Raw genomic sequence first — 26,019 nt, 5'->3', positions numbered from 1 at the left:
GAGAGATTCTCCCATATGATTCTTTTGGCATCTTGGAGAAGTTCTTTTACCAGAATTTCCAGGGAGATTCTTTCAAATTTTCTGGAGAGATTCTCTCAGAATCTCCTAAAAGATTACCTATTATCTTTGGAAAAGAATCTTCCAGCATTTTCGGAGAGTTTCTCCAAGAATTTTCGGGAGATTCTTCCAGAAGCTTCGCAGGGATTCTTTCAAAATCTCCAAGCATCCTCGGAATGATTGTTCCAGAATTTTCGGATATTCATCAGGAATCTTCGGAGAGATTCTTCCAGAATCTCCTGAGAGATTCTCCCAGAATCTTCTGAGATATTCGCTCAGAATCTCCTGAGAGATTCGCCCAGAATCTCCTGAGAGATTCGCCCAGAATCTCCTGAGAGATTCTCCCAGAATCTTCGAAAGGTCTCTCTCAAAATCTCTGGAGAGTTTCTCTCAGAATTGTCGGAGAGTTTTAACCAGAGTCTTTGGAGAGTTTCTCCCAAAATCTCCGGACAGATTCTCTTAGAATCTTGGTATGATTTTTCAGCATCTTGAAGAGGTTTTTTCCACCAGAATCTTTAGAGAATTTCTTACAAAATTTCTGGAAAGGTTCCCTCAGAATCGCTGAAAAGATTTCCAGCATCTTCGGAAAGGTTCTCCCAGAATTTTCGGAGAGATTCTCCAAGAATTTAAGCTTAGATTCGTCCAGCAGCTTCGGAGATATTAATGTATGCCCTATAACAACTGTAAAAATACATCCTATAATTTTCATCCAATTCGAACATCTTTTTATGCTTCTGGTTGGAAAAAAACAATCTATCATTTAAAAAGTTTAAAACCTTTGGAGAATAAGTTTATATAATCCTCCAGGGAACCCCACAAATGCTCATTTCACTTGGCGGATAATTGGAGAATAACTACAGATCACTAAGATTCGCCTTTAACGCTTCGGGACCAGTCTATAAGCATTCCCCTCGTGCTCAAGAAGCAACCTCGTTGTCATCTATCATGCTATTCGCTATTTGGTGAACTTGGGCCGCGCGAATAAAATATTGATAACGCTCTCTCTGCTCTGCTTCCCATCCGGTGAATCGTTCTTTGTCGTCATACCGTCACGGTCGCCATGCCTCGTACCTCTTCTTCTCACGAGGGAATTGTTGAGATAGGAATCCTTTTTTAGAACGGTTTTAGCCAGTCAGAGTCAGCATCACATTTTGAACTAGGAAAGCAAATCTCGATTACATTTTCAAATCGACGTAAGTAAATTTTATGCGATTTTGAGGAAATTAATTGAAAATACTCCAGAATGCGCTTTTAAAATTATTATATGAATATGTTTTTAGCTTCAAGTTTGCATACAAGTAGCTCGTGCTCAAATATACATATTTTCTTCTATTTTTCTGTAAAAACTTACACTTAAAAATGATACACCGTTTTGTTCAATTACTTACGTCGCTTTGTCTCTCCATACAAAGAAGCGGTGTATGTTTTGGTTAGGTTTCTAAAGTTACGTCGCTTTGCATATCCACAAATCAAATGTTTTAAAAGTGCAAACGGCGTAGGTTCATAGCGGAATGTGTTGAATTTTGTCTTTGGAATACTATAAATCGATATAATACAATAAGTTTGTTAACTTTTCAGAGATAAGTCTATTCGGATACTTATCCGAGACATTCCGCTACTACCGCTCGCGGTCAAAGGTGGCCTCACCGCCATGGGAAATTTCGCGCCGTCAATTTGCTCGAAAGCGCACGTCCTGTTGTGTGGATGATTTCGGGACAGGGAAGTTTGCAATTCCGATATTTTACGTCATACCTACCAGCAAGAGAGGCGTTGTTGCGTCACCACCACGTCCCATCCCGTCCCGACTCGAAATTAAGCACCGGCTGCACAAATTTTCACCAAGCAAATCGGCCACCTCTAATGGGTGGCTACCGGCCAGCCTGTCCTATAGCTTAGCTTTGCTCAGATTTTAGTTAGTGAGTGTATAATTTTCCAATTTCCATTCATTCGGCAGCCGTTGTTGGGTTTGGTGCTGCTTCCGAAACGAACCGAAAGAATAACTATTTCAGAGTTGTGTTTTTTTTTCTGTTGGGCTGGGGTTCACAGTTGGGGGGACCGACTCCGGTGCTGGTTTAGATAAATATGGGCAGTCAGTCAATCGGTTGGAGTTTTTCCCCAACATTTCGCCAATGGTCTTCCCCTCGCTGCTAGTGGTTCCCAAACTATTTGGGATGGGTCTCCACTCGGTCCACTTGATCACTATTTTAATGAAAGATCTATGGAGTTCCTTTATAATTAAATGGTGGAGACATGTTATCCATGAGTTTTTTCCTAGATGCCCTTATAAATGTGCCAGGAATTCTTCTTGTAATTTCTACAGAGCTTTCTTCTGAAATGCTCTCAGTGACCTCTCCAGGTATCTTTTCATAAATTCATAAAGAAGATTCCCCACCAATTTTCCCAGGAAAACGTACAGAATTTTCTCCTGGAAACCATTTTTCTATTACAGGCTATTTCAGGATTACCTCTAAAAATGTTTCCTCTGAATGTCCACCAATTCTCCCAAATATTCCATGAGTTCTTCCAAGAGAACCATAGTAAAAGTTGGTTTTCACCAACTTGGCTACCAAGGTGGCTACCTCGATGGTCCCTTGGATCACATTCGTAATGATTTAGTGTTCCTTAAGTCGGTTCCTCCTTAACTCGATAATCACTTCAATATCGAATTATAGAGAGTTGAGTATATTTTTTTACTTAATTTTTAAATTCACTTTTTCCCTCGTAGCATTTAGTCAGAAATGCTGGAAATAACTTCCCCCCTACTACAAAATACGTTGCATAACGAACATTTTTTTCTTTAACAACAGTGCTGAAATGATACAAAGAACTGAAACGAATAGTGGGGCAAGTAGACCATTTGAAACAAGTTCAAAACAAATTACGATATGAAATATATTAGTACCTCATTTATCACCCATAGATAAAAGTTCAATTTACATTATTCACATGAGTCTAATGCAAGATGAAATTGTTCATTGATTTTCCTGTATCCGCTTACCCCGTCGTATCTTAGGGCAAATATACTACAACCAATAAATCACATCAATTCTACATATTCCAAATTCGCTTAAATAATTGGAATCATATAAATTCGTGTTGTTTATCTGTGAAATTTTCATAAAATAATAGAGGCAGAATTAAACGCATGTCTCTTTTTCGAACTATGGTTCAATTCTTAAAATTACAGACCCTATTTCAACCAAAATAGTTTCTAAATGTATTCATTTTTCCTATTCTGATTACGCGAATAGTAGTTCTTCAGAACTTTTCCTGAGATTACTCGAGGAAAACCTTCCGGAACTTAACCTCTAAAAATTTATCTAGAGTTTTCTCCACCAATTCTTCCACAATTTATCCCAGTGATTTTTTAAGGGAGCCTGAGAGAAGTTTATCCAAAACGGACCTCGTGGCCTGACCGTCGTCAGGCATTTAAGCGCATCTTGCCATGAGGTGTGGGTTTGATTCCCGCTTCAGCTATCGAAACTTTTCGTCAAAATGTTTCTCAGCTGTGCCACTGGAGCATGTTTGTCCGTTGTCTAGTGTTAAGTTACAGTCTCTGCGGCTAAATGACTGGAGACGATGTATGTGGTCTTTAAAATTTGTCCCAGGAACTTCTTTAACTCTACTACTCAACATTTACAAAATTCATTCAGAGATTCCAGAGAAACCTTTTCAGACTCTTACCCAATAGGATAAGCTTCAGAAATTCATATCTATAGTAATTTCTCCAGATACATTTCTTCTGGAATACTTTCAGGATATACTGCAAATACCCCTCCAAAAATTCTTCAAGAGATTCCCCACAAACTCTTCTTCTTTCTAACGAAGTTTTTAATGAATAGATGAAGTAATTTATCCTGAATTTTCTCCAGAAAGTCGAACGCAACTAATTATTTACAGGATTTCCTCCAGAGTTATTTCCAATAATTATTCTACTGATTTCACCATCTTCCATTTTTTTTTAAATCCAACGATTATTCCAGTTAATTTATAAAAAACTCTTACACATCGTGATAGATAAATTCGACCAGGAATTCCTTATTAAGTTTCTCCAGATTTTGTTCGAAGTATTTCTTAAGAAATTTGTCCTCGAGTTACTCTTGCAGTTTTTCCAAAAATTTCTCGATCAATTTTCCTAATAAAATCTTCATGAATTTTTCCAAAATTAATTTACTGAATCACACAGGCACAAAAACACAAAACTACTATATTTATTACGATGCTTCCTATACAATTACATCTCGGAATTGTATTCGAGTTTTTTCTAGAAATTTGTTTTCAGAAAATCCTACAGAATATTATCAAGGGTTTCGATTGATTATTTTTTCAATAGATAACATAGGATTTATCTAGAAAATCCATTGTTTGGGCCCACCCACACTAGCTAATTTATTGGTAAATTATTGGAGCCTCTCGTCGGAATATTTCTCTCCTCCCATTAGAGTTTTCAATCCCGGGAACATTTCCCGGGAAATAAGATTTCCCGGGATTCCCGTTTCCCGGGAAATAATTTTCTGCTTCCCGGGATTCCCGTATTTCCCGGGAAGCTCTACACGCAAAAATTTTGTTGTATAATCTACCGAATCCATGGTAGAATTAAAAACTGCACCAACGATTTTCAACCGACTACAAACATCTGTTAACTTTACTATAATCTGGTAAAAATCACTGATCAGTGAAGTAAATGTGACCATGTCCATAGTAGCATTCTCTACAAAGCTTTGTTTTTTCCGAGACACCCACCGTGCAACACAGTGTGGTCAAAAGTATACTGCCAAACTTGTTAAATCAAGATTTGTTCTAGTTATTAATACTGCAGCTCTAATTAAATAAACCGAATATATTTTCTTGTGTAATGATGTTGACTGTGTTTTTGTAGGGTTGACAGATTAATGTAGTCGGTTGAAAATCGTTGGTGCAGTTCTTAATTTTACCATGGATTCAGTAGTTTCTACAATAAAATTCATTTCAGTGTATTTTCATGAAGAATTCTAAAGATCTTCTCGTCCCCTTGATGCTACAACTAGATAACTCGAAATTTGAAATTTTTGACTTCAATATGTCAAAAAAAATTTCTTAATTAGATCTGCAAAATATCCACAGGTCTTAAGCGTGTGATTCAAAATACACAAGTTAAAGATTATTTTTCAATCATAATCTCTGCGATTAACCATCACCTTGTTAAACGGTTATACTTTTAAAGTTTCACATCTCAAAATTTTGATTTTAGAGTTATCTAGTTGTAGCATTGAGGGGACGATCTATCTATATAAATAAAAATGGAATGGTGTTTGTATGTCACGAAATGCTTGAGAACGGGTGATTGGACTTACATGATTCTTTCACTGTTGAATTCGTCCAGAGCTCCGACGTGTTTGTGCGAAAAAAAAGTTTAGGAAATTCTTCGGGATAGTGGGGAAAACGGAAGAGTACTAATCTGTCATTTTCTACACGGGACTTGCATGGCGTTTTTCAACAGCCTACTTGATGGCAAGACGAAGTTTGCCGGGACCACTAGTATTCAAATAAAAACCATCGTTCAATTTACTCTTCATTTATTGAGCTGATTTTCGTTATCGTAATCTTCTCGTAATAGTTATCGAAAAATGCATATATTCAAAAATGAATTTTTAAATATTGGCTGTTGAAAATGGAAAATTTGACATTATCAGCTAACGTGCATGCAAGTTTGTGAGCTTGTAAGGCAATTTATTTGCTTAATATACCACAGAATTCAAACTTTATGTGTATAACAATACTTATCAGCGAAGTTCATAATACTATCTCAAAAGTTATAGAAAAGTATTGTATTTTACCATATAAGAGAAACGAAGAGTTTTGTATAGAGACTACAAGCATGTTGAAAAAATTAATTTAATCAAAATTTTATCGAGCAACTTCAATATAACTATATCTGAAATGAAACTTGAAGTCCTATTTTGCACGCTTGCTGGACTAGATCACAAAAAAGTTTGATGAATTATATCTTTGATTTCATGAAAACATCAATTAAACCAGTGTTTTACAACCGTGTAGCGAAGTGTAGCTAAAATTTGTGACGTGCAGGGACATATTTGAGAACGGCGGCATTAGATTCAGCTACCCCAAATCTACTAGAGACACATAATTTAATGTTTGAGACACGCAAAAATGTCATTTTTGTTACGCTGTGTAACAGTTTCAATTTTCAACGAAAGACTAGTTGGTTTTTGATTTAATGTTCGAAAAGATTGAATTAATGTTGGGCAATATTATTTGAACTTTATACGATTGTCTAGAATGACCTGCACATGGATTTTTGCTTAAATTTATAAATTTTTTGTTTCGAATCCTAGCATAAAACGATGCAAAAAGATTTTTTTTTTTGAGAAACATAAACAAATTACTTATAAAAAATAAATAACAGTACACATTTACTGGTCTAAATTATAATATACATATGCATGGATAATTCAAAAACATTCCATCACATTAGCATGATGTTCACGGTTTTCATGAATTTCCCGGGATCCCGGGAATTCCCGGGAAATGAAAATTTTCATTCCCGTTTACCGGGAAGTCGAATCCCGGGAAAATTGAAAACTCTACCTCCCATAAAACCAGGAAAGTAATCACGTTAGTCATCAGTATGCTCGTCATCTAATTTGAATGTTTTACTTCTCAGTAGGCTCAAGCTCTTAAAACAGGATGATAGGAGAAGAGCCGAATCGGATTTTAAGGTATTGTATGTTATAAGTTAGCTGGAGAATACCTGTAAACATATGTAGATTATAGTTAACAAAATATACTCAAATTTGTGGATAATAAAAGTGTTAAGTGTCGGAATGTATAAGAAGTTGTGGACCCCAAGAAACGGACTAGTCTCCAACCTTGGACATCCAACTCAATCAGTGGAAGTGCAACGAATTACCCTCTTATTCGATGTTGGGAAGGGTTCGGTAATCCAACATCCACCATTTTTCTTCAGAGAGTACTATAGGATTTGTTTTAGAAAATTTTCCTGGATTTTTAAAGAAATTTCTCTTACAATTTCTAAAAATAATCGTTTACAATTTCCTGGAATGTCTCTTTCTGGAAACAATTTCAGGTTAAATTATTTGAGTGCTTCCTTGGGGAATGTTTCTAAGATTTTTTGGAGAACTTCTTGACGGAATCTTGGGAGGAGTTTGTGGAGTATTTTCTAAAGGTATTCTTGGATAAATTTGTGAACCACAATTTCGAAGGAAATTTCAAGAAATCAATTGAGGCATCGCTGGAGAAACTACTGTTAGAATTCATGAAAATGTCCCAAACAAAAATATTGTACAAAATCTTAGCAAAATCGCTGGAAGATTTATTTCATGAACTCCTGGAAGACGTTTGTTTTTCTTGATAAATTTGTTAAATTCGCTTAGGAGGAATTCATGATAAAGAAAAGGTATAATTTCTGCAGTAAAACTTAAAATAATTCACGACGAGGTCGTTAAACAATCAATAAATGCATTTCTGAAGAAGTCTTCGGAGTAATACCAGAAGGAAACATATACGGGCAAATAACTGAATAAGATATATAGAATATAAATAACATGATCAGGGCAGGCAATCGTCAGATTCGTCACAGTGCGATGACGAAATAAAAAAGACATCGTCATCCAGTATAATAACTCTGGCAGGTCGTCGTCTCGTCATCGACGAAAGAATGCACGATGAACGTCAATCCAAAATCGTCAACGAACAACTTCGTCTTCATTCCGTTCGATCCCCTTTCTCAAACGAAGGAGGCGTTTATTTTATGCACAAAACGGCTTGCTATGCACAAAACGGCGAATGCCATCCCAGAATTGCTTGTATTGGCGATTTAACCCGTACTCCTCAAGCTTCAACAATAGCTCTGTTGGTAAGCGCGTGACACTGACGATTCAGAAATCGATTGTTCAATTCCAAACACGTTTTGTTTTTTTGTTTTTGTTTTATTTTTTTCAAAAAAAGGCTCATAATCTATCGACGCCACGGTTCATATTTTTAGTCGGCTCAGAGCTCCCGAACGATGATTCGACCATAGCGAAGGAGGCTTATTTGTTCGTCATGACGCCGAGCCTTTGTGGCGGACCACTGCAGCAAATCGTCATCCAACGCTGGTTGAGTGACGATGACGATTCTTTTTTTATTTTCGTCGACGACTTTTTCCATTTGACGGTGACGATTGTCTACCCTGAACATGATAGAGTTTGTTCTTGATACTACTTTGGCTACTTTCCCGACTAAATACCAGCTATATCATGTTTAAATTTCAATTTTCAAAATGGGTTGAAATCTTATCCCTAACACTTTTGATTATATTGTAAGGTTTTGACGTTTACCTGTACACGATGACCACGTGTTTAATGTATAAATTGAAATTGAAACTGCAAAAAGAAACCACGATCGAACCCGCGAGGTTTGCAAAATTATGATACCATGGGCTTTGGGGTAATCGAATCCAGTTCACTTCCGAACGTCGGGGTGTCTCAAGGGGCTCCGCAGCGTATAGGTCAAAGCGCCCATCTAGCGAATAGGTAGTCGTGGGTTCGATCCCAACGTGGTTTCTTTTCGCAGTTTTAATTTCAATTTGCACATTTGACACGTGGTCGTGTAAACGTCAAAACCCTGCCAATTAGATAGATGGCGTCTTCGGCAGAGATTTCATTAGCTCAAAGGCTGCCTTTATTTAAGCCTTGAAATTCAAGATTGGTTAAAATAATGATACTTCTAGAGCTATTGAACATCTTTACCGAAGATGCCGTCTTTCTAAGTGATCAGGCTCCTGAAATATCTGCAAAACAAAAGTTTAATGCTCACTAGCGTCACATGGTGGCAAAATATCGCATCTAATAGCTCCAACAACGATAGTCCTTAACTATTGTCGGCGCGGTAGAAAGTTGGAAATGATTTCTCACCGAAGTTGGATTTATCTCGAAATCTATGCGAGATACCTAACTTCGGAAGTGGTGTGTTCGAAACGCATCTGGATGCGCTCTAATGCGCCCTACTTCTGAAGTAGGGTATCTCGTATAGATTCAGAGAAAAATCCAACATCGGCGAATTGCATTTTCTAATGAATGACCGAATTTACAATACTCACTGAACAACTTTACCAAAGACGCCATCCTATCTGCAAAACAAAAGTTTCATGATCACTAGCGCTGCCTGACGGAAAAAAAATAAATCAATAAGCCATTGAGTTACCTAACAACTTTTCCGAGTAAGCCATCTTTCTGAAGGGCCGGCTCCTGAGATAACTGCAAAACAAAGGTTAAAGTTGCATGTCCACTAGTGCCACCTAGCGGTAACATTGCGAAATAATTGAGGTACCATCAGATAGCGCTCTACCTTCAGAGCAATTTTACTGAAGACCCCAAGTTTCGAAATTATCTGCATGTTGAGATATACCGATTTCAAATTGTGGTCTAAACGAATCGTGTGTTTATTATTATGCGACTTCTATGTACAGTTGTTGATTTAACCATATCATAAAGAACCATACTGTAAACAAAAGCTATCGAGTATTGTTCTTTAAAAGATTCTTGAGGAATAAATTTTGGTTTGGTGTCCAGAGATATATTTGTTGCTAAATATACAGGGGTCTGCTACCTGGAATTATCAAGGAATTTATTTAACCTGGAAAAACCTGGAATTCTCAGGGAATTTCGGCTACACTCAGGGAAATTATTTTGAAACAGTAATACATGGTAGAGTATGCCGTTTTTGGGACACAAAATGTCCTCAATCAAAATGTTTTTCGGCTGCGCCGCTATTAAAACGCCAGTTGATATGTTCAGTCCTTAGTGAATCAGCATAAAACATGTTTGGACAAGGAATTAGGACTTAAGATTGTTATATCGGTAAAGGCAAGTACAGTTTCAGTTGGGTGTCGTTCATGAGCAGTTGGTACGTTGAAGTATCTGTTTAAATAAAAATTATCCTTAAAGTAACTTTTTTAATTTGCTTGCAGTGAATCCTGGTTCAAAATTCTAGAGGCGCAAAAAACCTACAGAAACACAGAAACCAAAATATATGGTCCAAAAAATCCTAGAGCACTCTAACGCTTCCACAAAAGTTTATGCCAGAGTTTTTGGAAAAAATCGTTTCGTAATTTTTCCACGAAACCCTAAAATAATTCCTAAGCCGATTTCTTCATTTATTCCAGGCATTTTTCTAAGATTTTTTTTCAAATATTCATCCTCTCAGGAATTACTTCAAAAACCTTTCAGGCATTACTCGATGATATATGTTTTGAACTTTTCTAAGAATTGCTCGATAAATTTGACCTAGGATTCCTCGTTAAGTTCCTCCAGAAATGTCTCTTGGAATTTCTTCAGCATTCCATCAAAATATTGTTGTTGCGATTCGAATATTGCTCTAATAAATTTTCAAATACAATTTCCTGATCTCCATGGATACTTCAAATCTTTGATAAAATAATAAAAAAATCGGAGCTTCGGTTCGAATTTCTTCAAGTAATTTCTTCAAAACGTCTTGTAGGACATTATTTAGAGATTCTAATGTTTTTTTAGTTATCTTAACAATTTATCAAGGAAATCAATTTATCTAGGAAGTCTAATCAAAAATTTAGGTGATCTTTCAGAGATCTGGACCACTTGCACCAGTATTCGCCACGATTTCAGTTTCGGTTCCTGAATTCGCCACCTACGTTGATTTCTTATGGAGGGTGGCGAATCAGGAACACCATGGCGAAGAATAGGTGCAAAGGAGCACCAATTTTAAGAAAAATGTTTTTTTTTCTATTATTTTCTGAGAAATTTTTGCGGTTTCGTGCATCCTAAAGCAATTTAGCGAACACTAAACAATTGGCAAGCATATATGTCGTAAAATTATCTTAATTATCTCAAATTTATGCATCAAACCTGAAAAACAAGAATATAAAAAAACTCCGGATAATCGAGTCTAAAATGCCGGATAATCGAATCCCGGATAATCGAGTCTGACCTGTAAAAACTACTACCTTCTGTCTCTATAAGATTCCAGATAGGTCTCTTTTTACAAGCTTTGTGGTTGTTTTTTGATGTACTTGTTTTTCAATTTTTATGCATAAATCTGAGATAATTTGGTATTGCAATATACAATATGAATGGTTTTGCAGTTTAGAACGTATTTAAGAAGAGGGGGGTTTAAAAAACTGCTTTTTTGTGTATACTGGTCAAAATTTTGTTTTTCTTGTAAAGACCCCTACTGTTCCTAGAAAAATTTTCTGGCTACGCCACCGCGTCCTATAAATAAAATAACGAAAAAAGATAATATTCAAGTTCTTTTGTCAAAGTTTTCATTTTTTTTTCTTAGTGGTTCGATTATCCGAAGGATTTGATTATCCGGAGTGAAAAAAAAATCGATGCTCCGGATAATCGAATCCGACCTGTACCAACCCTGAGTATGGTACCTTTTTTCAAGCATCAGGTTCCCAATGTTCCTATTTTTAAGTAACTCAGTCGCTACAACTTAGTCTAGCAGTGGTCGTTTGGCATAGTTGTCATTTGGCGCAATAGCCGTTTGGCATAATTGTGAAAACATTGAATTGGAGCATTTTCCTTCCATTGCGAAGGGAAGGGGTGTTCATAGAAGAAAAAATAAGTCCATCCATGCCATTTGAAAAAGGATATTCATCAGTAGTATCCAAGAGCAGCCAATAAAATAATTGAGAAAAAAAAAAAAAAACATAATTTGGTATAAGTTATTAATTTAAATTCCGACGTGGCATGTGTAGTAGAAAATTATAATGAGAAGACGAAATTCATCCTCTTAGTGATATTTTTTTACTGCCTTATTTCATATATGAGACAGTGCTTTTATGAGCAGCTATAATCTCAGTCAATGCTGTACCACTGTAGTAGCTTCCTTTTCAAATTATGCCTAATGACTAACTGTGCCAAACGGAATTCTATCAAACCTGTCACGCTAGGTTGGGGAATCGATTTGGGAACCACTACTGGCGTGATAGAGCTATACACCGCACCCAGTTTCCCAAGGAAGGGAAAGGAAGTAGGCGCAGAAGGGCGCGGCTGAAAAGTCAATAGTTCACAAAATCAACTGCCATTTAAGAGTAAACAAATCTCTAATATTATTTTTTTCATTTGTTTCTTTTTCACAGGATTTCGTGCGCGCTGAAACAGCGGAGAAGAGAAAACGCGGGGAGTGAGCAGTGTGTTATTTCGCGGTCCGCGAGCGCAGTGGAATTGTTTTGGCATGAGTTATTACCCCATCACGATGGGAGAGTTGTAAAATGTTACTGCCGCTTGTTGTTGTTCTTCGTCGTCTTCGTAGTCGTGAAAAATCGTTGCCAGGCTTCGGGAGCTGCCCATAGTAGGCCGGGCCCTCCTAGTTAGCCCACTTGGATGGAATTATTCGGGCCGAAAAATAGAAATAATCTGTTTGGAAATAGTGGAAGCATGCTTTGATAATTGATACCGAGCGGTGTGATTTGTGTGTGCGAGGTTGCTTTGATTCGAGGGAGCTATTCGTTGAGTGATTATAAATCGTGTTGCTGCAGTGAAGTGAAGTTGTTAAGAAGAAGACGGGAATCCGGTTAGAAGCATAATTCTCTCGGTCTAGGAAGAAGCATGGAAACTGTGATAGCTTCGGTGGTCGTCGTTGCAACAGATTCTAGTCCAATCCACGTCGTCCCGGTTGACGGTGGGCGACAGCAGCAGAAGCCGAAACTGAAACAACGGCAACGGCTACAACAAAGCTAATGAGCTGGTCGCCGCACTGCTCTGTGGATCATCTCCGGTGGATTCCTGAAGAGTTCACTCACTCGCCCAGAGCTAAGAACCATGCCACCGTCGTCGAAGATATCGCCACCAACTCCAGCGGCGTCATGTTGTTGCCTAGCGGTGCGCGGTTGCCACTGAAGAAGCGCAAGAAGAAGCCCGCCTTCCTCGCTTCCATCGCGCCTGTCACGATAATAAAAGAAGAAGAGAATAAAAATAAAATTAAAAATTAAGATAATATAAACGATCATCATCAAGAAGCTCAAACAACGACCGCAAAAAGTAAGAGAAAAGAGAATCTTAGCTACGGTCTTAGCTTAGAAACACATTCTCCAGTGGTGGAGGAAGAATAAGTCGCCAAGTGAAGAAAGAACCCTAAACTAGCGCGCAGCAGCGCAGGGAGTCAACTATTTGCCGCGGCAGCCTTCGTCGTCATCATCATTTTTCATCCGTTCCGTTGTGCTGCCCTCTTCCTTCCCCCTCAGGACGCAACCTGCGTTGAAGAAAAAAAAAAGGTTTGGAAGAATCGACGACGACCTGTTGTGTTGTGTTCTTCCTCTTTGTGCTTGTGTGTGAGTTCGAGTCTAGGAAACCCCGGGAAGAAACCCAACAACCGATAATATGGATAAATATCTGCCGCTGCTCGTGCTCGTGTTCTACGTCCTCAACCACAAGCTGGACGGCGTGGCCAGCGATCAAGGTAAGAGAGCTGAGCGATTGTCACTGTTTTGGGTTTTAATTTAATTTCGTTCGATTCGACAAGATCGGACGGCGAACGCTTCCGGTTTGGGGTGTTTTTCGGTTTCTGGTGACATCTTCTAGCAATGTGGGAAAGTTATTTCGCGCTTGAAAAGACCTAAATTTTGGAGGGGTGATTAGATTGGAATTTATTGCCCTGCTCTGTAGTTTCCTTCTGTGGTACGTCCAATGCATTGAATGGTGTATTTGAAGTAAATGTCGTTTAATGGGTGTGACCGCCACCATGACCAGCGTTTAATTTGCTGTAATGGCAGTGGAAATCAAGTCGCACGGCGGTTCTCTAGATGCTGGTATGCTGGTTCGAGTTGATTGACGAATTTATCGGACGAAATGGGTACTTTTATCAAAGATTCATTTGGAAGTTCTAAAGTTAGTTTGATGCTTTATCGCATCCGTTCTCTATTTTTGAAAATTTGTTGTAGCTTGGATACTAAGCAGTACATTTTATGGTTCCGTATAATATAGTTAGTATATTATTCTAATACATTTTTCATAAGAATTCCTAAGAAACTTTTCACAAAAAATAGGACAGTTTTTTTTCCAAAGACTTGGAGAAGCTGTGCCTAAAAGCTTTTTGTCAATATTGAAATGCTTCTCCAAGAAGCTTGGATAGTTCTCCGAAAAGACAGCTCCTCATAAAAATTTGTCCAAGCTCCTCAAAAAGGTTCGTGAAAGTTTTCCTCAAAAGTTTCTGGAAGCTTGGGAAAGCTTCTTCCAAAAACTTGGAGAGCTTCTCCCATAAGGTTGTTAAGGCTTTTCAAAGAACATAAGAAAGTTTCTACCCAGAAGTTTGGAAAGCTTTTATTTAGAAGTTAGAAAAGCTTTATCCCCGAAGCTTGAGGAAACTTCTCCCAGAAGCTATGGGTAGCTCTTCCTTTAGCTTAAAAAAGCTTCCATCAGAGGGTTTGTGAAGTTTCTTCCAAAAGCTTTGGTATGTTTGTGAAAAATTCCCCGAAAGTATGCGATAGCTTCTCCTAAAGGCCGATGAAAGCTTCCCTTAAAAGCTTAGAAAGCTACTTCTTGCTTGCAAGGATTCTCCTTAGAAGCTTATGAAGGCTCTTCCCTAAGGCTTGTGAAGCTAGTACAAGAAGCTTGTAAGGGCTGCTCAAAAAAGCTAATAAATTCTCTACCCTGAATGCTTTCTATTTAGATGTTGGGAAAGCTTTATCCCAAATGCTTGTGGAAACTACTCCGCATTTCAAAAAGCTTAACAAAGCCTCCTTAAGTGGGTTTGGAAGGTTTCTTCCAGAAGCATTGGTAAAATTGTGGAAGAGCCCCGAAGGTAAGCGATAGCTTTTCCCAGAAGTAGATGGAAACTCCTCCCAAAAGCTTCCCTAAGCACCTTGGGAAGCTTCTTCTTAGAAGCGTTGAAAGCTTCTCCTTAGAAGCTCATGAAAAATGGCTCCACCCTGATGCTTGCAAAGCTAGTACCAGAAGCTATGGATAGTCAACCAGAAGCTTGTGAAAGTTTCTCCCAGAAGTTTGGATAGCTTTTACTCGGTAGCTTGAGATTGATGACATAATTCCCAGATGTTTGAGAAGAGCTTGAGAATTTTTTTTACAAGGAGCTTGAAAATGTAAGCCTGAGAAATTTCTCCCGGAAGCTTGTGAAAGCTTCTTCCAAAATCTACCAGAAGCTTGTGGAAGCTTCTACCAGAACCATGTAGAAAATTATAATTTGAGGAGGCTCCTCCTACACGCTTGAGAAGCTTTAACTAGAAGAGGATTCTCCAAAGTTTGTGAAATTTCGTACTAAATGCTTGTGAAATATTCTCCTAGAAGCTTAGGGCCATCTCTTAGAAGCTTCTATCCGAAGCATTGAAAGCTGTTCCAAGAAATTTTAGGAAGATCTTTCAGGAAACATTGAAATGCTTCACTTAAAAAGGTTGTAGAAGCGTCTCCACGAAGCGAAGCTTGTGGAAACTTTTATCAAAGATTTGGAAAGCTTCTATCATATGAAAAATTCTCCAAGAAACTTTTGGAAGCTTGTTCCAGAAGTTTCGAAAAACATATCTCTAATGCTTGAGAGATATTCTTTCGAAAGCGTTTTAACATCCATCTTAAGCTTGTGAAAGCTCCTTATAGAAGTTTGTGGAAGCTTTCCCTACAAGTTTGGGCTAGATTCTTCTCCTTAAAACTTGTGGAGGTTTATCCCATATGCTTGCGGAAGTTTCCCTCAGAAGCTTTGATGAGCTTCCTGTTGAAAGTTTCCTTGAAGCTTATTTTGAAAGCTTTTGCAAGCTTTTTCATAAGCTTAGGTAACATGGTAAGCTTTTTTCTGAAGCTTGAGAAACTTCTTCTAGAGACTTGGGAGATAGAGAAGCTTTTGCCCAAAAGCTCGGTAAATTTCGAATCTTGGCTTCAAATTATTTCGTAACTGTATTGTAAATCATCAAATGCGGCCCACAGACGACGGTTTGACCAACATTGACTCCGCCCTCAAATTGGTTAAACCGATTTATGTTAATGCAACCGTTTGACCGACTGTCAAAGTTCGTTGCAGCAATGTTGTTTTTTTTTTTCGAATTCTATTTCTACGAACTTTCAAAATTTAGGTACCGGAAGAAATTGATATTGATGAGGAATTCCAGTTACAAGTCGCACGAAGTATTCCGGCAAAACTCTAAAATTATGAGGTTTCTGTCGGGAATCATTCTGAACAATCATCAATATGGGACTGACTATGGGAATTTCTTCAAACATTCTAGCCAGAATCCTCTAGTTATTCTACTTTGAAGTTTTTCCAGGATTCCATGGGATATACTAGGGATTCCATCAGAAATTTTTCCTAAAATTTTACCAGGAATTAATCAATAATTCCTATAGAAATTTATCCACAGATTCAACCAGATCTTCCGGGGAAAATCCTTCAGGCATACCTTCAGGAGCCATTCTTCTAAAGATTTCTTGAAAGGGTTTTCTATAAATTATTCAGGATTTCCTCCACTGATACCTTCAATTACTCAAAGGCTGCCTCCCCCAGAGATTGCTTCAAAAATTTCTTCAAAAATTCCTTCAGGAATTTGCCTAGAAGTTAGTTCTAATGATTCCATCACGCATTACCCAGGAATCACATCAGGAATTCTTTCAGAAACTTCTCAATGGATTCCTCAAGAAATTTATCAGTAAAAATACCCCCAGGGATTTCACCAGGACTTTCTAAATGGCTTCCTCCTAGGATTCCTCCTTAAATTTCACCAGTGGTTCCATCAGAAATTCCACCTGGAATTTCTTCAACAATTCTTTCTAGTATTTTTTTTTTCTACTGATTCCTTCGGGGATTTATCAAAAAACTCCTCAAAGGGATTTCGAGGGATCAAAAAACTTTCCAAGGGAAACTCTAATGATTTATGGAAGAACTCCTCTAGCGAAACTTCAAGAGTTCCTGAACTGATTCTTTCAGGATTCTTTTCCTGCGATTCCACCAGGAATTCCTCTAGAAATTCTAAAGGAGATTGCTCAAGGAATCCATCCTAACAAATAACCACAGGGATTCCATCAAAAATTCCACCAGGAATTGCTCTTATTTAAAAATCTTCCAGTGATTCTTCTAGTGACTTCCCTTGCAATTCCTGCACAAATCCCTCCAGAAAATCCTTCAGTGATTATTCCAAACATTCTTTCAAGGATTGCTCCTGAGATTCCTACACGATTTTTTTTTTTGGAAATTTCTTCAGAAATTCATACAGAAATACATGGAGAAATTTAATCCAGGGACTGTAAATCACCGTAAGATTCTTCCCAGAATTTCTCAAAAAACCCATCAAGGAATTCCTCCAGGGATTTCACCATGAATTCTTCCAAGGATTCCACCAGGAAACCGTCAGGGATTCCACATGAAATACTGCAAAAGAATACACCAAAACTTCCTACACGAGGTTCCACCGGGAATTCCTTCAGAGATTTCACTTGCCATTTTTTGAGAGGTTTTCCCATGCTATCCTCCAGGGATTCTTCCAGGGAATGGGCAATAAATTCGTTCATAAATTCCTGCAGCGTTTCGTTCAAAGATCCTTTTTCCCTGAAGGGATCCTACGAGGCATTCATCCTGGCATTTCTCCAGGAATTACTTCATGAAGGAGGATTCCTAAAATAATTTATCTATTAATTCCTTCCAGTATTTGTTGTAAGACTTTTCTTTTCAAGGAATCAACCAGTAATTACCTTAATCCAGGGACTCTCACAGTGATTTTACCCACAATTACTCAAAGAACTCATCAAGGAATTCCTGCAGGGATTCTGCCAGGAAGCCATCCGGGATTCCACAAGAAATACTGCAAAAGAATACGCCAAAACTTCCTACACGAGATTATTCCATCCTTCAAGGGAGTGTGCAATAAATTCTCTTATAAATTTCTCCAGTGTTTCCTCCAAAGTATCCCTGAATGAACCCTACGAGGCATTCGTCCTGGCATTTCTCCAGGAATTACTACATGAAGCTCAGAAAACTTTCTCCGAGTCCATCAATTCCTCCCAGTATTTCTTGTAGGATTTTTTCCAAGGAATCCACCAGGAATTATCTTAGAGAATCCCATAGGAACTCCTTCAGAGATTGCTTTGAAAGTTCTTCTAGGGATATATTAAGAAATTTCTCTAAGGAATTATCTGGGAATTGCTCCAGTGATTTCTTTAGTGATTCCTCCAAAGATTTCTCAAAAAAAAAAAACATGTTTCATGGATTTTTCCAGAAATTTTCCTAGACAATCTTCCAGGTGTTACTTCAATGATTCAACCTGAAGGCATTCAGAGAAATGCTTTTATCCTCTGAGTAAATATTAAAGTGGAATCCTTGGAGGAATAATTTTGTAGAAGCTTCCTGATATCTAGAAAAGAGAAAGGAAGAATTTCTAGCTCAATCCTTCGCGAAACTCCTGGTAGATTCTCTCGCAAAAATATTGTAAAAAAACATATTGTGGATTATTTGGAATCTTTTTAGTTAATTCCCTGGAGGAATTTCAGATAATCCTGAATAAATTCTTGAAAGAAAAAACCTTGTAGAACTTTTGAAGTTTTTTCTGATAGAACTTCTGACAAAACTCTGGTAGATTTTTCTGGTGAAAATTCGGTCGAAACTCTAGTGATATTCCCAGTGGTCACCCTGGAAGAACTCCTGGTGAAATTCTTTGAAAACTCCCGTCTCGAAAAATTACTGATAATTAGAGTAATTAGAGAAAATACTGGCCAAGTCTCTAAATGAATTACTTGTGGAATCTTTATAGAAAATTGTGGTGGAATACCATGGGAAATTCGTTATTGGATCCTAGAACGGAAATCATCTTGCCGGAATTCTTGGAAAAAATCTTCCAGAATGTTTTGGAAGAACCTCTAGAGGAATTTTTGAATTCCCCGTAAAATCTCTTTGAGAATTTCAGCTGAAATCATTGGAGGTTTTCCTGATGGAAATCCTGGAGAATTTTCTGGGCGAATTCCAGATGAAATGCATGGAGAAACCTCTGGTGGAATCTTTAGAGGAATCCCTGAATAATTTTAAGTTAGAATCCTTAGAGAAAATCCCAGTGGAATTTTCGATTGAATTCCTGATGGAATATCTGATGAAATGCTTTGAGGAATCTCTGAATGAATTCATTTTTTGAATCCCATGAAGAATCCCTGATAGAATCACTGGAGGATATACTGGTGGATTTCCCAAATTACTTCGATGCATTTCTCTGAGGAACTCCTTATGTAATCTCTGGATAAATTCCAGGTAGAATCTCTGAAGGAGCTTCTGGTGGATTTTCGGTGGAAATTCATTCAAAAATTCCTACAGAAATACCTACATGCAGAAATTAAATCCAGGGGCTCTTGCAGTGATTCTACCAGAATTTTCCAAAGAACTCATCAGGGAATTCCTCCAGGGATTTCACCAAGAAGCCTTCAGGGATTCCACAAGAAATACTGCAAAAGAATACACCAAAACTTCCTACACGAGATTAAACCAGGAATTCCTTCAGAGATTCCGCTTGCAATTTTGTCAGAGGTTTCCTCATGTTATCCTCCGGAGATTTTTCTAGAGAATGTGCAATAAATTCTTTCAGTGTTTCCTTCAAAGATCCTGGGATTTCTCCAAATATTACTTCATGAAGCTCCCAGAACTTCCCTCAGAGATGGCTAAAGGAATTTATTCATCAATTGTTTCCAGTATTTCTTGAGAATCCTTTAGAAACTCAGAAATTGGTTTAAAAGTTCTCCAGGGAATTCTTTGGAAATTTTTCCAGTGATTTCTTTGGTGATTTCTCCAAGGATTCTGTCGAAGCTCTAGTGATATTCCCAGTGTTAACCCTAGAATAACTCCTGGTGAAATTCCTTAAAACTCCTTTCTCGAAAAATTACCGATGAAATAATTAGAGAAAATACTGGTGAAGTCTATGAATGAATTACTGGTGGAATCTTCAAAGGAAATTGCGGTCGAATCTCTTGAGAAATTCGTTATTGGATTTTTGAATGTAGATCGTCTTGATGGAATCCTTGGCGTATTTCTTCCAGAATGTTTTGGAAGAACATTTTTTGAATATCCGGTAAAATCACCGGAAAATATTAGTGGAGTTTGTTATAGAATTTCAAGTTGAATCCCTATGAGAATTCCAGCTGAAATCCTTGGAGGTTTTCCTGATGGAAATCCTGGATAGTTATAGGTACGAATTCCAGATAAAATCCATGCAGAAACCTCTTGTAGAATCTTTAGAGGAATCCCTGAAAAATTTATTTGGATTTCATTTATTATTATATTTAGTTGTAATCCTTAGAGTAAATCCTAGTTGAATTTTCGAAGGAATTGTTGGTGGAATTCTTGGAGGAAGCTCTGAAAAAATACCTTTTTTGAATCCCACGAGTAACTCCTGGATTAATTGCAGGTAGTATTTCTGTGGAAACTTCTGATGGAATCTCTAGAGAAACTTCTGATGAAGTTTCTGGAAGAATTCCTGGTAAGATTCCTAATGAATCTCCTGTTAGCATCCTGGTGGATATCCTCGAGAAACTTTAGATACAATCTCTTTAGGAAATCCCGATAGAATCTATGGAAAAACTCCTGAATCCCTGAAGGAACTCCTGATGAAATCCCTAGAAGAACTCCTGATGTAATCCCTGGAGAAACTCCTGATAGAATCCCTGGATAAACTTCTTATGGAATTGCTAGAAGAATTTCTGATGGAATCCCTAGAGGAGCTCCACGAAGAATCCCTGAAAAACTCGTGATGAAATCTCTGGAATAATCCTTAGAAAAAACTTCTGAGGAAATCCCCAGAAAAACTCTTGGTGGAATCCCTAGAGAAACTGCCGATGGAATCCCCAGAGGAACTCCTGATGGAAACCCTGAAGGAACTCCTGATGAAATCTCTGAAGGAACTCCTTATAGAATCCCTAGAGGAATCCCAGGTGGAATATCTGGAGGAACTCCCGATGGAATCCCTGGAGAAACTTCTGATAGAATTGCTAGAAGAACTCCTGATGGAATCCTTAGAGGGATTCCAGGTGGAATCCCTGATGGATCTCCTGATGGAATCTGTGGAGTAATTTCAGATAGAGTCCCTGGAGAAACTTCTGGTAGAATTGCTAGAAAAACTTCTGATGGAATCCCTCGAGTAGTTCCAGGTAGAATCCCTGAAGGAACTTCTGATGGAATCTCTGGAGGAATTTCAGATGTAACTCTGAAGGAACTCCTGATGGAATCCCTAGAAGAACTTCTGATGACATCCCCAGAAAAATTGTTGATGGAATCCCTAGAGAAACTTCCGATGGAATCCAAAGAAGACTTTGCGATGGATTCCCTAGAGGAGTTCCAGCTAGAATTCCTGAAGAAAGTCCTGATGGAATCTTTGGAGGAATTTTAGATGAAGTTCCTGAAGAAACTCCTGATGGAATTGCTAGCAGAGCTTCTGATGGAATCCCTAGAGGATTTCCAGAAAGAATCCCTGAAGGAACTCCTTATGGAATCAATGGAGAAATATCAGATGGAATCCCTGAAAGGATTCTTGATGGAATTCCTAGAAATATTTCTGAGGAAGTACCCAGAAAAGCTCTTGGTGGAACCCCTAGAGAAACTTCCGATGGAATCCCTTGAGGAACTTCTCTGAATCTCTGATCTCTGAAGAAACTCCTGGTGGAATCCCTGGAGAAACTGCTGGTAGAATTGCTAGAAGAACTTCTGATGGAATTGCTAGAGTTGTTCCAGGTAGAATCCCTAGAGGAACTGCTGATGGAATCTCTGGATGAATTTCAGATTGAGTCCCTGAAGGAATTCCTGATGGAATCCTTAGACGAACTTCTGACGAAATCCTCAAAAAATACTCCTGATGGAATCCCTAGAGGAATTTCCGATTAAATCTCTAGAAAAACTCCTGATGTAGTCCCTGAAGGAACTCCTGGAAGAACCCCTGGAGGAATCCCATGTTGAATCTCTGAAAGGACTCCTGATGGAATCCCTGGAGAAACTTCTGATGGAATTGCTAGAAGAACTTCTGATGGAATCCTTAGAGGAGCTCCAAGAAGAATCCCTGAAAAAACTCCTGATGGAATCTCTGGGGGAATCCTTAGAAAAACTTCTGAGGAAATCCCCAGAAAAACACTTGGTAAAATCCCTAGAGAAACTTCCGATGGAATCCCTATAAGAACTACTGATGGAAACCCTGAAGGAACTCCTGATGAAATCTCTGAAGGAACTCCTTATAGAATCCCTGGAGGAATCCCAGGTGAAATATCTAGAGGAACTCCCGATGGAATCCCTGGAGAAACTTCTGATAGAATTGCTGGAAGAACTCCTGATGGAATCCTTTGAGGGATTCCAGGTGGAATCCCTGATGGAACTCCTGACTGTGGAGTAATTTCAGATGGATTCCCTGGAGAAACTTCTGGTGGAATTGCTAGAAAAACTTCTGATGGAATCCCTAGGGTAGTTCCAGGTAGAATCCCTGAAGGAACTTCTGATGGAATCTCTGGAGGAATCTCAGATGTAGCTCTGAAGGAACTCCTGATGGAATCCCTAGAAGATCTTTTGATGACATCCCCAGAAACCTTGGTGGAACCCCTAGAGAAACTTCCGATGGAATCCCTTGAGGAACTTCTCTGAATCTCTGATCTCTGAAGAAACTCCTGGTGGAATTTTCGGAGAAACTGATGGTGAAATTGCTAGAAGAACTTCTGATGGAATTGCTAGAGTTGTTACAGGTAGATTCCCTGAAGGAACAGCTGATGGAATCTCTGGATGAATTTCAGATTGAGTCCCTGAAGGAATTCCTGATGGAATCCCTAGATGAACTTCTGATGAAATCCTCAAAAAATACTCCTGATGGAATCCCTAGAGAAACTCCTGCTGTAGTCCCTGAAGGAACTCCTGAAAGAATCCCTGGAGGAATCCCATGTTGAATCTCTGAAAGAAATCCTGATGGTATCCCTGGAGAAACTTTTGATGGAATTGCTAGAAGAACTTCTGATGGAATCCCTAGAGTCGTTCCAGGTAGAATCGCTAAATGAACTCCTGATGGAATCTCTGGATGAATTTCAGATTGAGTACCTGAAGGAATTCCTGATGGAATTCCTAGAAGAATTCATGATAGAATCATCAGAAGTAATTCTGATGGAATTCCTGGACGAACTCATGTTTAAATCCCTAACTCCTGATTCCAAAAGGAACTACTGATGGAATTCCTAGAGGAAATTTTTATGGATTTCCTGGTGATATCTTTACAATAACTTCTGATAGAAACATTTGAAGTTCTCCTGGTGGAATCCCTGGAAGAACTTTTATAGGAATCTCTAGGGGAACTCCTGGTGGAATCCCGTGAGGAATTCCAAATGAACTTTCGAAAAGAATTTCCAAGAAAGTTCTTACAGGAATTCCTAGTTAAATCACTGGACAAAATCTTGAATAAATTTCTGGAGGAAAACCTGGTAAAGTCATGGAGGAATTACCATTAAATTCATGAAGGAATTTAGGTGTAATTCCAGAAAAAATCTTGCAGCATTACCTGGAAGAATTTCTGGTAAAATCGTGATGGAATCCCTGTAGGAATTCCTAGTACAATCCTTGGAGGAATTACTTATTGAACTTTTGTTGGAATCACAGATACAACTGCTGGTGGATTTGCTGAAGAAGTAGGTTAAAGATTGTAGGAAAACACTGGTGGAATATATACAAACAACTCAATAGCGCACCGCACCGAACATGACGATTTTTTTTTTGAATTTAATTTTTGTATTTTTTGAATCGCCTGAAAATGTGCATACAGATTCATTATGACCAAAAATGCCATTTTGCACCTTCAGACCGCCATTTTGAACCTTGCCTTATTTTTAAGAAGGGCGTATCGGAAAATGCATGGCAAATCTTTAAAAAACTGTAACTCGAAAACGGTTTGTCCGATCGATTTGAGATCTTCTACAAAATTCTAGGTATTGCTTAGGACTATATGGAGAAAAATATGCACGGTAAAAAAAATTACAGATTATTTTTTATTTCAAAAACAAAATTTTAAAATCGATTTTCTCCAGAAACGCAGTTTCGATTTTTTTTATTTTTGGATATGTTTTAGGGGACAACTTATGTGATTTATTGCACAATGTTTCAAAATGGAAGAATTATGGACAAAAAAGTTATGATTTTTTAAAAAAATTACAGATTTTGAAAAAAAATCGAAATAGAGCAAAACAATATTTTTTATGTGATTATTTGAAAGTACAGAAAAATTGCAATCGAAAAGTACTTAAGTAATTTTTTCTAGGTTGCATCAATTTCGAGATATACTCATATTTATATAAAATTTTCAAATAAAAAAAGTAAAATAGGCCCTTTTCAAACATATTTCGTGTTTCTCCATTCCATTTTTTTTTATTTTGATTGAGTGAATCGTAGCTGAATTGTTTATTGTTTGATCAAAACCTATATACTAAAGTATTGAAAAAAGTATGCACGGTAAAAAAAATATAAACGAAATTTTCAAATGAAAATTTGAAGTTCATTGTTCTTAAAAACCGCAAAAGTGATGTTTTTAATTTTTGGATATGTTTTGCAGCATATTGTTTGTAATTTCTTGCACAATGCCTCAAAACGGAAAATTTTTGGATAAAAAATAAATTATTTAAAAAAAATAAATAAAACGAATTTTTGTAAAACGATATTTTTGGTGCGTTTTTTTGAGTACAGAAAAATAAATAGGGTCGATTTACCAATAGCCGCATAGCTAAGAACAAATATTCGTATAAAATCAAAAAATAATTCTAGTGTCATTATTTTTACATCATCTGAAAGCTTTTTATCTTGGTTTTGCGGGAAAAATATGAAAACTGCGAAAACTCATATGTTTGCATTTATTATCGCTTGTGCCACTATAGGAATACATGTGCCTATAGTAGCACTATTTCTAATTACTGTTCCTATAGTAGCACTAGCATCACGGCGTTGGCAAAATACTAATCAAAACCGTATTTTTACAAAGCTTTTATATTTTTCCTTGAAAGTGTGGATCAAAAGCTTTCGTTTGATGTAAAAAAAAGTACTTAATTCATTAATTATTTCGTATAATAAAAAATAGTTTCTCTCAGTAGTGCTACTATAGGAACAATAGGTTAACTATAGGCGCAAGGAAACTCAAATTTAAAGCAAAACTTATTATTTCGATCATTTTTTGAACAAAATCAAGCTGTGTATCAATGGTACTTAGATAAATAGCTCCTGACCTTCATGCCAAAAAATATTTTGAAAAGATTCATAACAAAACGGCCGTAAAAAGCCACTAGTGCGACTATAGGGGACTGTCCACTAAGGGAACACTGGCCCTATATATTTTTAAATATGAAAAATTTCTATCGAAAAATGCTCAAGTAAAATTTAGCTGAGATGCATCACTTCCGAGATATACACGGTATATCTAAACGTGGCATTAAAAATGTGATTCTATCACAACGGTGTACCTTTGGTCCCCAGGGCTAAGCCCGGCTCTCATCGCGGCAATCATATATTTCCTTAGCATTTTTTATCGAATGTTCACGTTCTTTGGCAAGACTGGCTCTGGTAGCCATACGTTTTAGTGTCCCTCCTGAATTGGAACATTCATTTCAGTATCAGAAGTTACATGTTCATCACTGCTCGAAGAGTCATCGCTACTAGATAGTTGAGTACAATTATACAGTTTTAAACGACAAGAATCACAAATTTTAAGCTTACTATTTAATTTATTCTGTTCAGCAAATCCCAACAAAACCAACTAAATATTATCTTCCGTAAGATTTCGACAATGTTTAGAGCAACTTTGTTTGAACACTTTAATACATCTTGGACTGATATAACTCATTGCGAAAAAATAATATTTGTACAGCTTCACGTACAACAAAAATAAATACCTCTGTAAGACGCCTCCTTAATCCACAATATAATGCTGTATCTAGTACGTCAATTTCACATAAACGTCCCCTACAATCACTATACAATCACTGTTGATACAACACTAATGCTCTCACGGTTTCAGAC

The 26,019-nt window shown here is 37.6% G+C and overlaps 1 protein-coding gene across 10 annotated transcripts in view; it reads left to right on the top strand.

The window, feature by feature from the left end:
• LOC5570397 (ephrin type-B receptor 5) overlaps positions 1-26,019 on the top strand; it is a 383,576-nt gene that overhangs the window by 59,438 nt on the left and 298,119 nt on the right. For all 10 annotated transcript variants that reach the window (XM_021839083.1, XM_021839081.1, XM_021839080.1 and 7 more), the window contains exon 2: positions 12,179-13,497. In XM_021839083.1, coding sequence (XP_021694775.1) covers positions 13,419-13,497 — 79 coding nt within the window. In that variant the 5' untranslated portion in view covers positions 12,179-13,418. The remainder of the gene's footprint in view (positions 1-12,178; positions 13,498-26,019) is intronic.

Source organism: Aedes aegypti, chromosome 1, assembly GCF_002204515.2.
Source record: "Aedes aegypti strain LVP_AGWG chromosome 1, AaegL5.0 Primary Assembly, whole genome shotgun sequence".
NCBI classification, from domain to species: Eukaryota; Metazoa; Arthropoda; class Insecta; order Diptera; family Culicidae; genus Aedes; species Aedes aegypti.
The sequence above is the reverse complement of the archived record's forward strand: the minus strand, read 5'-3'. Positions and strand labels throughout refer to the sequence as shown.